Consider the following 13233-nt stretch of genomic DNA (forward strand, 5'->3'; position numbering starts at 1 on the left):
GGGATTGAAGATGACAACACGGCTTAGAATGACTGCTGAGAGGAGGGAGCAAAACAATTCGTTAGGTAAGAGACCAGATTTGGAGGAGCAGTAAGAGAAACAAGAAGAAAAGAAAATTATGAGGGAGAAGAACTATAAAACTCAAGAGATGGCCATATTAAGAGTAGAAAATGGCCAAGTGCCTGGGCTTGGCCAAACACAGCTACTCCAGGCAGGATCCCACCAGGAATGCGGGGCTGGGAAGTGCCACACGTGCAGCTCCAAAACCCCTGGGCTTCCCAAGGCTTTGCAAATCCAGGTGCTCCCTTTCCTGTACCATTGGCGCAGTCGCTCTTCCTGAGGTTCAGATGATTCCCTCAACAATAACTACGGACTAATCTGAAAGTGGTGACTTTGGTGGGGATTACAATAATTCCGTGTAGGGGACATGAAATCAGCAATCCCCCTCTGGAGTAGCGGGTCCCTGTGCTGCGCCTTCCCTGCTCCGGAGGCAGCGGGATCCCGCCGGTGCCTTCCACAAGTCATGGATTCAAAAACCAGAGAAAGAATCATGCAATAACCTCATCGTATCCAACACCCACTGGAACAATCGGTTCTAACACCAAAGGCTGCTGCCATAAAGCTCGTAAGCAACAGGACAGATGAAGAGAATGGAAAAAAAATTCACAAAATGAACAGAAACCTGCATAAACTGGGACTTTGCTGTCAGACAAACCAGGAGTTTGAGTACAGATCCTGAAGAGAGTAAGTTTTATATTCTTGTCTCTAGAAGCAAATAACAAAAAGACATTTTTCCATTTTAACTAAAAGGGGTTTGCGCCTATGAAATAAATAATGAATAGCACAGTCTTACTTACTCTGTAAAGACCTTAAATATTTGGGAAAAATAATGAAAGCAAAATATTTTATATGATTACATCTAGAGAACTTTTCTGTTTGTTTGGGGATTTTTTTTGAAAATGCCGACTTCCTCCGACTTTCTAGGAAACTAACTCTTCACAAAAATTCCTAGTATTTTCTTTTCAAAGTTGTTAAGATTGAAATGGAAAACCCAGTTTAAAAATTCTTAAGAATCGGTTCCTCCTTATTTGTGCAAAGAGGTGAAATTAAAGTACTGAGTCCACCAGAAGCATTTCTATCCCTCCTCTGTGAGCTGAGCGAAGACTGTAAACAAGGCACAAGGAACAGGAACCACAGGTATTCCGTGTTAGCAAATCCTGGTGCTGGGACACCACAGAGTGAAAATGATTCTTAAATTAATGCTTTTGTGTTTCAAAATCTTAATTATGCATCTTTTATAAAATACAGTTCCCCTGATCAACAACATTTCTTCGGCCACCAGGAAGGAAATATTAATTGGACAACAATGGCTCAAATTTGTTTTTAACAAGCACAGAACTTCTGTCCAACTGCAACCGTACACATGACCTGAAAAATGCACAGCTCTGATCAGTATAACCAATAGCATAAGGGGTTGTTTTGTTTTGTGTTGCTGGTTTTTTTTTAAATAATATCCTTAATGGAGTGGGAGGAGATTGCTGGTGTTATCACATACTGTAGCCAACATACTTGACCAGCTTCAATTCAGTACTTATTAAAAACAGAAAACATTTTTGGCTGTGTTGGGTAATGAATAATTAGTTACTAAATCAGTTTAGTGTTTACATAGATTGCAAATGCAAAGTATGAGTAGAGTGAAATGGGAGAAGCTGTTGCATGCATTTCTTAGAAAAGCAAAATACTTCGCCTGCACAAGCAGCTGACCCCAAACTTCTATCCTCCTCTGAAAATGTCATTTACAATCATATTTAATTTCTTTTTTTATTCAACTGAGTTAAAAGTAACTGTATCTTCATAGCTTCCATTGCAGTGATTAGTTCAAATGCTACACAGTAAAACCCTGTTTCCCCAACTGTAACACAACATTCAGCTGGCTTTGGAACCAAAGGACGGACAGGGTACGAAACGGCAAAGTCTGGGATAAACTTTTTATGGAACATTATTAATAAATTGTGCTCACCCCATTTTAAATCAGATCTAACAGTGACTCCTCTCTTATTACTTGTTTTATTTTTCAGTCCATGTTCGTCACGTAACAACAACCAGACCCCCTGGCTCGCCCTGTGCTGCCCAAAGGACAGATGACAGACGGTGCTCTCTGCTCTGACATGCAGAACACAGAAAAATCCCAAGGGCCACTGACAGTCCCACTGGGGATTTTCCTTGGCACACAAAGGTTAGTGATCCTGAGTAGGAAGATGAGAAAAAAAGGGCAAATTACTTTCTCCCCACTCCCCCCCCCCCCAAATATCATTTTCAATTCAACATGAGCAGATCTTTCCAATACTATAAATGAGTTTTTCCAAATCTAAATTAAATAGGAATTGCCAGGAACATTTTAAGTGCTAAATCAAATGTAGCCTAATTTCATAAAGAAAACATGACATAAGCATCTATTCTGAAGCACAAAATATCATAAAGCAGAAAATTTGGGCATTGTAGTGCTAATATTTCAGGTTACCTGCTGCATCCAGCTCTAGGCATAGAGACAAATTTGAAAACTGGCATCTATCTGAAGCCCCTACAAAGCTCACTCACAACAAGTCTCATGGATTGAGGAAGCTGAAATCTTGCACAGCACACATAATGTGGAAAGGCAGAAAAGAGATGGAAGCTTTGAATAAAGCAGCTTTATTTATTTTAAAACTAAACCATAGCTAAGCCCACACGGGGGAAAGCCTGTTATCCCCTTTTCATTTTCTGCACTACGACATTCAAACGTAGTTCCTTTCCTCTGATGCTGAAAGCTTTCAAATGCATTCAGAAAACAAGCAAAAATAAACATGATTTTTCATTATTAGTAGAGATTCCACTAAATGCTACCTCTCCAACACAAAAGCAGCAGTAGAAAACACCAAATCATTGCATTTTTCTGCTCAGTGCAACATATCTTTACAAGCAGCTCGCTGCGAAGACGCCATTTTATCAAACCTGAAACGCAGCCAAAAGCTCAGGACGCTGTGCTGCTGCTCTCTCGCTGAAATGTTATGTAATAAATTGATTTAACAGAAGCAGATGCTATTTTCTCAGGGTTAGGGTTACTTTCTCTCTTTCTTTGGCTCTAAAAAGGGCTGATGGGTAATAAAATACCTGAAGAAAGGAGCCGCCCAACCATCCTAGGAGACGCTACATTGTGTGCAGAGCTGTTTCTACTCCTGCCTCTACGTTCTCCAGGGCTCCCGGCTTCAATATGTCGGCTGTGTACAGTGTAAGCCTCATCCTGTAGAGCTGCCAAGAAAATCTCTCAGTGCGAGCGCGCGCCCAGACAACCTGCGAGCTCGGCCGGGCCTCGGCTGCACTGGCTATGGAAATGCCCTTTCCACGCACAGCCCTCCTCCCCCTTCCCCTCGCTCCGCTCCTCGGCTCTAGGTGAAGGTATCAACAGAGCAGGATTTTTAAGCTTTGATTATCTAATTGCAGCTGACACTAAACTGATCTTCCTTCCTCTTTAAATTCTTTCAACTGTCACAAAACATTTTCACTTCAGGACCCAGCTACAATTAGCGCCCGTAGCTGCTTTTCTGCCGCTTTTGAAAGTCAGCCAAGAGAAGACGCGGGCGCTGCCGAACGCCTGCCCCAGCTCCTGCCTCCTGCCCGGAGTCCTCCTTCCTCCTGCCCCAGCTCCTGCCCCGTGTCCTCCTCCCCTTCCCAGCCCCATCTCCTGCCTCCTGCCCGGTGCCCTCCTCCCTTCCCCAGCCCCATCTCCTGCCCATCGCCCTCCTCCCTGCTCCAATGCCAGCTCCTGCCTCGTCGTTCTCCTCCCTGCCCCAGCTCCTTCCTTTGCCAAGCGTCCTCTCCCCTGCCCCAGGCTCCTGCCTGCCGCCCTCCTCCTGCCCCAGTGGCAGCTCCCAAGTCCCAGATGTACTCTGGACTTCTGCCAAGCCCTTAATGACTTCCCTGCCTCTATCTAAACCAGCTCTAAGTGGCAAACGCGAGCGCATTAATCAGCGGCGCAGTTGTTTATAGAGGCAGGGAAGAGCTGCCCGAACAATGCGGCAGGAGCGGGCGCTGGCTGCGCCTGCACAGCGGGACCAACCATCTTGGAACACCCTGGGCCGGGAGCCTCGGCTCCCTCCGAGGCACAGGAACATTCAGAGTGAGCAGAACAGGGTCAGCTTTGCATTTTTAGGACCTAAAAGATCATCACCAATTCCAAGATCGCACACAGAGGGCTTTTATCAGTGCACCATGCAAACCTTGAAGGTTAATTCACACTAACTTCCAGCATGTCCAACACACTCCTTTACAATTATTTCCCCTCCTACCTGCCCCAAATACATATTAATGACGTGGTAAATGGGGCACATTTCAAATTTGCTGTTTCAGTTCCTGTCAGTGGCTCATCAGGGCGGTTTGGCCCCTCTGTGCTGGATCTCACACCGATGGCTCTTTACAGCTTCGGCCACACTCTCAGGGTCGCTGCTACTCCACACCGAGGCACAATCACTGCTGCTATTCTTGGCTCGAGAACTGCTCCACTGAAGGACTCCTGAAAATAGTTGGTTTCCTCTTGACAACATTTATTCTCTGTTTCTCTGCAAGAGTCTCTGAATACTGGTCGGGTTCAACCTCATTTCAGAAACAACAGATAAATGAAAATCAAATCTGTTTGGTTTTGTTTCTATTCAGAAAATTATTTCAAATGCACCCAGGAACTAGGCTTGAGAGACAATTTTGTAGTAACAGCTTTAAGTGAAACTATTGTTGTGGTACATTAGATTCCTTTAAAACTAACCATACATGATTGAAATTTCCATTAGTTAAAATAGGTCAAAACTGGACTCCTTGTATTTTTCCTATAAATAACACAAACTTCCTATAATCAACTTCCATTTATGAAGGTAAGTACTTACACAGGGCACCTATCGAAGGGGACTGTTTTGACCAGTGGGGGTACACAGAAAGGCAAAGAAGAATCCCAAGAAATGAGTCAGAGCCCACTAAAGAGCCTGGGAGCAAAATGAAGTGCAGCTTCCAACCAACTGTGCTGGCAGAGCACATCTGTTCCCTTCCCATCTTGGGCCAACTTCGATGGGGAATGTGCCTCATAAACTTGAAATTCGTAATTATTAATACCTGAAGACTAAAAATGGCGATTTGAGAGGCGATGCAGCCCACTCACCTGGTCTAAGGAACTATTCCTGACACACACCAGGTGACATTATCCCATTGCCTCCAGCAACGGAGCTTGCACATTCCCAAGTGCTCTATCTCACACTTCTCAAGACAGCTTTCATATCGGCACAGTTTTCCTAATGTCCACCCTTAATCTTCCTTGTTGAAATTTAAGCCCATTATTTCTTATCTGATCCATCACAGGCACACAGAACATATCGTTTCCTTCCCTGCAGCAGCCATTTAAGCATCTCAGCATTTATAATTCCAATCTTCCTTTGACTCAGGAGCTTCAATTCCTTCCTTCTTTGCAAGGCTTTTTTCCAAGACCTCTACCCATTCCTGTTGCATTCCTCTGCTTCTTCCAAGTGGTTCCTTCTGAAGGCACAGTACCTCCCACTGGAATGTTATCCCACATGTCCCATGGGAAGCAGTGCTGCCTCTATCCCTCAGTGACTGCTCTCTTTTCAACACATTAATTAAATTTACCCTGTGACCACATCCCTTTTTGCAGCATGAGACCCACACACCTGTACTTGGGTATAGAGCTGCTCTGGCCAAAATGAAGAAACTTTCCAATTTCTTTATTTCTTATCCAATTACACAGGTGTGTCACCACTATTCCATACTGTAATTCTGCCTTTCTGTTGCCTTGCACTCTTCTCCAGTTGGTCTCGATCAAAAATTTATTGAAGGCTGTTGTTTATAGTTGAAAGCTTGACTGAAATATCAGAGTACAGATCTGCACTCTCACTCAAAACGTTCTCATCACTGTGCCAGGAAGGACAGCTACTCCCTCCCTGTCTGCACCTTCCCGAGCAGCTGTGACACTTCTTACAATAGCTCCATCTTGTACTTCCCACTTATTTACACCACCACACATCCAGCACGGGAAAGTCTTCTGAGCCACTAGGAAGGGCTGCACAAAGTTGATTTCTAGGACATTCCAGAGTGCCTGTCCCACTGCTGACAGGGAACCACCCCCTTTGGTATAACCTGCTCTCCACAAACCCTGGTGACTCCGCATTTCTCTCCTGAAAAGTTCAACATGCACAGAAATGGCTGCTTTGGGTTTTTTCCCTAGGATCATTCTAACAGCTACTCTGTCTGATTTACACTTCCTCAGTTCCAACTTTCTCACCTCTTAACATTGGTTGGCTTTTTTCTCTTTTGTAGTTTTCATACTCTTAAAGTGACCACATTTCTCCAATCCATCCTCTACTTAGTTTCCTATGAACGTCATCATTTCCAGACAACTGGAAACTCTATTTCCTGGAGTATTTGCTGTAGCTTTTGTTCTAAGTTTACAGATGAAGGGGAAACGTATTTAAAGTATTCCTGATGCCATCCATCAGTAGTTCCCTGTGCCCCCCTGACCTTGCTTCTACTACTGAGTGACTTATGAAAGAGTTAGCTTTTTGTTCTTTGGGGCTTTTTTTCCTCCAAACTACTACAAATGTCTTTATTTCTTTCTAGTAGCACTATATGTAATTCCTGTTGCTGTCGACCTTTTACTTCTCCACCGCCAGGACAGGTCCTGCTACTTGGGTCTCTTCACATGCTTTGTCAGAAAACGGCCACCTGCACATTTGATGACCTTGTCAGACTGTTTCCTAACCTTTCCTTCCCCACAGACACCTGGGCAGTTCCTGTCCCTGGCAGCACAGCCATCCACAGTGAAGCTGGAGGAGATGCAGCTCTGCAGCTCCTGAAGCAAAAGCAGCCACCTGTGAGCCATCAAGTTTTTGCACAGCCCTACTCTTTGAAAGTGAGGACAGCAAAACTACAAAAGCACCTCAGTTATTTATCCTTCCACAGATTTTTATTTTTCTTTCTCCCTGTGAAAAATTCTAATCACTGTCAAAGAGATTTGAAGCAGCAGATTTATTTTTCATGCTCTGCTGCCTGATGTCAGATAACGTACACAATACAGAAAAATTTGTTCCAAATATTAGTTTACTGATGCGGTTTTTTACCATAATTTTTCATTCCTAATGCCTGTATTTAGGCTACACCGAGCTTGCCACCTCCCTGTATTCAAAGCATTATATGGAATTTTTGAAAATTTAGATGGGAGACAAAACTCTCCATTAACTGAGACTCACTTCCCACAACTTTTCTATCACTGCAGTTCAGAAAATGTTCATCATCCTGGAGACAGCACCATGGGTTAGATCCCTTCTGTGTGTTACCTGCTACATTTTTGTCCTTGTGTGATGTTTTAACTTCCTTTTGTCTAAATATACACCTGGCACCAGTGACCTTTGGCAACACTCCCTGATTTCCAGGGCCACACATCATACACCGAAGTGCTACCAGATAATAAACAGAGCCCTGAGAAACACTACAAGAAGACAGAAACACTTATCACCTCTTACACCTGAACATCCCCTTAGAGTGCTAATTCAGTGAGACTACTGGCAAAAAAAGTAATCGAGCCTAATTCTGGTAATTTTTCCATGGTTTGATCCCACTAGCAGGAAGACTTTTCCACAGCCACATTACAGAAGTGTGTGTACAGTGATGAGCTGTACAGTGAATTGCTCTGCAAATCGTGGCCAACACCAGTGTGTAAGGATTGGAGCTGTCAGGAGTTTTTGGCAGGATAGAATTGTGTGTTTGTCATATACAGTCACCTTCCACTGAAGTAGCATAAAGAGCCAATTCCTGTGTTTCTAAAGAAACATCACCATGCTGCTTTCTTCATTCAAGATCAACAGCCATGACATTATGAAGCACATCATCCAGGAATTATGCAGAATACTTTTTTTAAAAAGTGTATTTTCTATATAAAGTGTGAAATTATATACATAGAAAGTGTGCAAACAGAATGAACAAATATTACCTAATTTCTCCTTTATAGCTTTTAGTGTTTTAACTATTACATATGAAAAACTCTGCTCTGGGAGATCCAGAATGAATCCATTTCTAAAGTTTCTGGTTTTAATTGTGTAACTTTCCAACTAAAAGCAAAAACACAGTAATGTTTTGCCAGCAAAGATATGCTGCTAATGAAATTGCAGAATATGGGCCCAAAGAGGTGAAGTTCAGCAAATCATTTCCATAAAAGCACTTTTCACATGTGCTTTGTTTGTCAAAGCTCAGCCTGTTTGCAGTGCCTCCAGGAGATCAAGCTAAATCTTTTTTCAGACTTTTGAAATTAAACTTTATTAATGTATTTCAGAACTGCTTTGGCATGTGCATGCCTCACCTACAGCCATCACAAATCACAATGAGCTGAACTGCTCAAGCTGAATTCCTCAAGCATGACTTTTGCAGAAAGGTCTCTATTACTTTGCTGGATCTCATGAAAAAACTGTGTGTCAAAGCTTATCAGTGTTTTCCAACTATATTGACTGGCTTTAGAAGGCATGATGTCTCTCCCTAAAACTTTTCTCCAAATTTGACTTTACAACCATATAGAATTGCCCAGTTAGAAGGAATTCTGAAGTAACATCAGTTAAAGGGTTGGATGTTTGGAATGAATATTGTCAGACATGATTTTAACGGTAACCAGCATATTTTAATCTTGCTTCCTAAAAAATTATCAAATCTAAGGTTAATGCAAAGAGATTATAAGAAGAGTTAACCTGTCACACAACAGCACTCAGCAACTTGCAGCTGCCCACTTCAAGGTGCACACCATACCATGCATGAATCCAGGAGCATGAATCTTGAAACTGCAGCTAAAGAAATCTTCAAACACAAAATAAACCTTCCAGCTCCAGGAAAAAGAAGAATAAAGTTCAGCACAAAATCTAGAATCAGCCCACACGAGGAAAATAAATCAGTGTCTGTAACTGCTGTCAAATTCTCACTCCACAGCAAACAACAGATAGAACAAATTAAGAATGTAACTCGAGTTTCCACAAGGCTGGTGTGTTTACTCATTCAGATTACTGCAGGAGTTACTTGCTCTCATTTCTTTCTGGACTTTGGAAACAGATGATAGGGATCTGTTCTGCAAAACACTCTACTTGCCAATAAAAAGATGGGTACAAGTTCCACCCTGACTCCTGAAGGACATGGTAGGTTGCTTTTGAGCTGACAGATGGTTTCACATTGCTGAATTTCAGGCAAGTCAAAGGCATCTTGGAGGAGAACTGATTACTTCTTTTGATCTCTGTTCTTATAATCATCAAACACACTGGTTGCCTGGAGACTCCTATATAAAATTCATCATTCGTAATAAACTAAGAAATCAACATTACTTGGTATTTTTAATCTCCCATGGTACCTTCCAGAAATTATCCTAATTCTTTTAGATCACGCGGCAAAGGACCATTCCATTAATTCAGTTAATGCCTCACACCTTAATGAGGGAAGTTAACTATTCACCTGTTTAGTGGAGTGAGTTGACAAAGAAGGGAGAGAGGGAAGAGATAAAAAGTCCCATCTTTAAGTAAAAATAACAAACTAGACTAGATAATAGAATACTGCTCATAAATCAGAGATACAGCTTTCCTTCAGTGTAACCCTGGAAAGGATTACAGAGGGGGCAGGTCAAGAACAAGCTCTGTAGCTCAAGACAGAAGTTCCAGACAAATAACTATTCCACTCTAAAGCACTTCAGAAATTTCATAACTTCAAAAGTTTCATAATAGTTAACAACGAATAAAAGACTGTTTTCAAGGGGTAAGATTTCTAAAATATTCTATGCAATTTGAAATATTTAAATTCTATTACAGTTTGTCTGGTTAATGTTTTAGAGATTACCTTAAGAAAGAAACAAAGAAGTCCCTACTCTCACCCACTTCACTGATATTTCCAGGTGATAAACCTGACAAAGAATATATTAGTGGCCATTAATTCCCACTTGCCTAACATTGGCAGAACATCCCTTTTAATTCACGACATTGCAGTTAAGTTCTGATAAGTGTTTTGGATAGGCCAAGGCAGTAGATAACAGGGGCTGCTGATAAGAGAATAGAGAGATAAAATAGTGGGATTTTTAGAGTGGAGAGACTGGCAGTGACTCTCTAACAGCATTCCTTGTATCCAGATATTATAAGTAAGGCCTGAAAGGAGCGTGGATGCATAATTACAAATTAACTCTGAAGGGATATGAAGGTATAAGAAGAAATGCTACAGACATGAACTCACATGAAGCTTCTTCTGGATACAAGATGCTCATGTAAGACACGACCAGTCTCAGTAAGATTTCAGGGGAAATTCTTATGTTTACAGGATATAGAACTCCCTATTTTTTTCTCAATCTAACAGTCACTCAGATCCCAACAGCTGAGATGAAAAGGCTTTGGCCTTCCCTACGTACTCTTCCTACTTCTTTGCTCTTTATGTTCAAAAGATGCAAACAAAGCCTGGATCAGAGACTGAGTAACAGTGTGAACATGTACAATTCGTGGCTGCAAAGGTCTCTCAGGAGAGAGGTACTCCTCCCTTGGCCTCCCAGGGCAGCCAGGCACAGAGCTGCTGTCGTTACAAGCCGAGCTGGACTTTTTTTTTTCCCTCCTGCGTCTGCAGTCAGTAAATGAGCTGATGCTCCACCTGCTGGAAAGAATGATGTGAGAGCTCCAGAATTCAGCAAGTCCTTTCTGTGTGGAAAAGGCCATCACTGAAATCTCAAAACACCACCTCGTGTCAGCAGACAAAAAGGTAGCCAAGATGTTGCTTGTTTAAGACCCTGTCCCAAGGGGTCTGTTCAGTGTGCAGATCTTGTGGTGCCTTTGAAACCTTTTGTGTTGACTTTACAGAGTAAACAGCAACAGGACAATTGTGAATCTATGGACAAACTGCTATTGAGTAATTAAAATTGCAGGTTTAGAACTGAAGTGAGAACGAAATTATTTACTCAGAGGGTAGTAAGGCCAGAGGAGACCATGGAAATGCTCCAAGGGCTGGAGCTCCTCTGCTCTGGAGCCAGGCTGGGAGAGCTGGGAGTGTTCACCTGGAGAAGAGAAGGCTCCAGGGAGAGCTCAGAGCCCCTTCCAGGGCGTAAAGGGGCTCCAGGAGAGCTGCAGAGGGACTTTGGACAAGGGATGGAGGGACAGCACACAGGGAATGTCTGTAAGCTGAAGAAGGGCAGGTTTAAATGAAATACTAGGAAAGAATTCTCCACTGCAAAGGTGGTGAGACACTGGTGCCAGGCTGGACGGGGCTTGGAACAACCCAGTCTGGTGGGAAGGTGTCCCTGCCCATGGCAGAGGACTGGAATCAGAGGAGCTTTAAGGTTACTTGAGCTCAAACCACTCCATGACTATGATGGCAAGAATTACTTTTGCTGAGAGTTTGATCTGGGTTTAACTTGTTTGGGGCAATATTAAGCTGAAAAGCTGCTGCACTGTTTCTTTTCCTCTCATTTCTACTAGCTTTTACTGTACTCTGAATTTTTCCAGTGGTAACATGAAAGAAGGAAAAAAATAAAAAGCCCCAAACTAATTCCAACAGTGTAAAACATCTGCTGAGGGTCACCAGGCTGACAAACTACACATACAGCAAGTTAAAATAGGAATGGGGGAAAAAATAAAGCCTGAAGGTAAAAATGCATCTGGCAAGATCAAAGTCAGACAGCTCCTGCTAAACTCTTACAAGCAAAGTTCTTTTATGAGTTATGTTATGATTTACAGTGGACTTTGTTTCATTAAACTCAAACACAGATGCTTCAGAAACACCTATAACGATGCCTGGAAGAAACCTCATCCTCACCCTCAGGCAGCCTGAGCCACTTCAGTTGGCTGCTCTGTGTGTCCCACATAAATAATGATGAGAGGGGCAGCTCCGATCTCTGCTCCCCGGCACCTGAGGGAACTGCTGGAGCTGGGCCAGGAAGGTTTGGGCTGGATATTAGGGAAAGGTTCTTCCCCCAGAGGGTGCTGGGCACTGCCCAGGCTCCCCAGGGAATGGGCACGGCCCCGAGGCTGCCAGAGCTCCAGGAGCGTTGGGACAGCGCTGCCAGGGATGCCCAGGGTGGGAGTGTTGGGGTGTCTGGGCAGGGCCAGGGGTTGGACTGTGATGATCCTTGTGGGGTCCTTCCAGCTCAGGATATGCTACAATTCTATGATTCCAGAATTCTGAAAATAAAATAATAAACATATCTCCAACACAGAACATTAGTCTGACAGTTAACAAACATTTCCCAATCCAGAAGAAGCCAAGAATGTCAGAACCATCCCTGATGAATTGGGATTTGCAAGAAAGATGAGAATGCTGTTAGAAAAGTTAAAGAACTGCTGGGAAATGATTACTTTCCATCTCACTAAAGCCAAATACTTGAGAATACAGAAGCAGAACCTCTTCCCTCCCTAAAAGAACCATTTTAATAAATAATCAATTGCTTCATTTTGCCTATCCAGTTTTGGGTTTCCAGGGAGTAGCTGAATGATATTTTCAAATTTCGAGAACTACAGAAGCTGTCATTTCAGAGAGAGATTATTCTCTTATCTAACTAAAACTTCTAAGGACATCACCAAAGAATTTTCTCTGTTGTAGTTCTGCTCAGCAGCAAAAATAGTGGAAGATTTGCTAATGCCCAAAGGGAAAAGCTGCAGACAATTCAGATCCAAATTTTGTGATGTTTGACAGTGCTAATGAGTGCTAATGAGCAACTCTTGAGATCATACAGAAATGACTAATATTCAAGATATCAAACTCCTCCTTTATGATTTAGTCCAGATCACTTTTTTAAGCCATGGATAACTGTATGCCAGAACAGTCCCTGCTTTGCCTGGCACCCACACAGAACAGAGATGGAAAAGGAGATGTGCACCACCGAGCTCATCTCCACTGCAAAGCTCACACGATCTCTAGCACAGAAGGGCAAATAAGAAGAAAGCTGCTAATTTCCCATCAGCAGCTTCAGGAAAATAAAGTTAGGTAAGAGACTTATTCCTCAACATCCAATTTCAACCAAAGGAAGGCCTTTGTGTCTATCTGAGACCCCACTTCCAGTGCTGCATCCAGCTCTGGGGCTCCCAACATCAGAAGGATGGAGAGCAGGAGAGAGTCCTGAGGAGGCCACAGAGATGCTCCAAGGGCTGGAGCCCCCCTGCTCTGGAGCCAGGCTGGGAGAGCTGGGAGTGTTCACCTGGAGAGGAGAAG

The 13233-nt window shown here is 43.0% G+C and overlaps 1 protein-coding gene and 1 long non-coding RNA gene across 19 annotated transcripts in view; one reads left to right on the forward strand and one right to left on the reverse strand.

The window, feature by feature from the left end:
• Positions 1–13233, reverse strand: part of TNRC6C (trinucleotide repeat containing adaptor 6C) — a 97710-nt gene that overhangs the window by 39560 nt on the left and 44917 nt on the right. Inside the window, exon 1 of one of the 18 annotated variants that reach the window (XM_032129390.1) lies at positions 3151–3624. The exons of 16 other annotated variants lie outside the window; for them this stretch is intronic. In XM_032129390.1, coding sequence (XP_031985281.1) covers positions 3151–3175 — 25 coding nt within the window. In that variant the 5' untranslated portion in view covers positions 3176–3624. Of the gene's footprint in view, positions 1–3150; positions 3627–13233 lie in introns of those variants that run through there. One more of the 18 variants, XM_032129389.1, reaches the window with a different exon arrangement.
• On the forward strand, positions 454–11964 carry LOC116453685. The gene is made up of 3 exons (XR_004243900.1): positions 454–744; positions 2079–2236; positions 6810–11964. It is a non-coding gene; the product is annotated as an uncharacterized LOC116453685 (long non-coding RNA).

Source organism: Corvus moneduloides, chromosome 19 (genome assembly GCF_009650955.1).
Source record: "Corvus moneduloides isolate bCorMon1 chromosome 19, bCorMon1.pri, whole genome shotgun sequence".
NCBI lineage: Eukaryota > Metazoa > Chordata > Aves > Passeriformes > Corvidae > Corvus > Corvus moneduloides.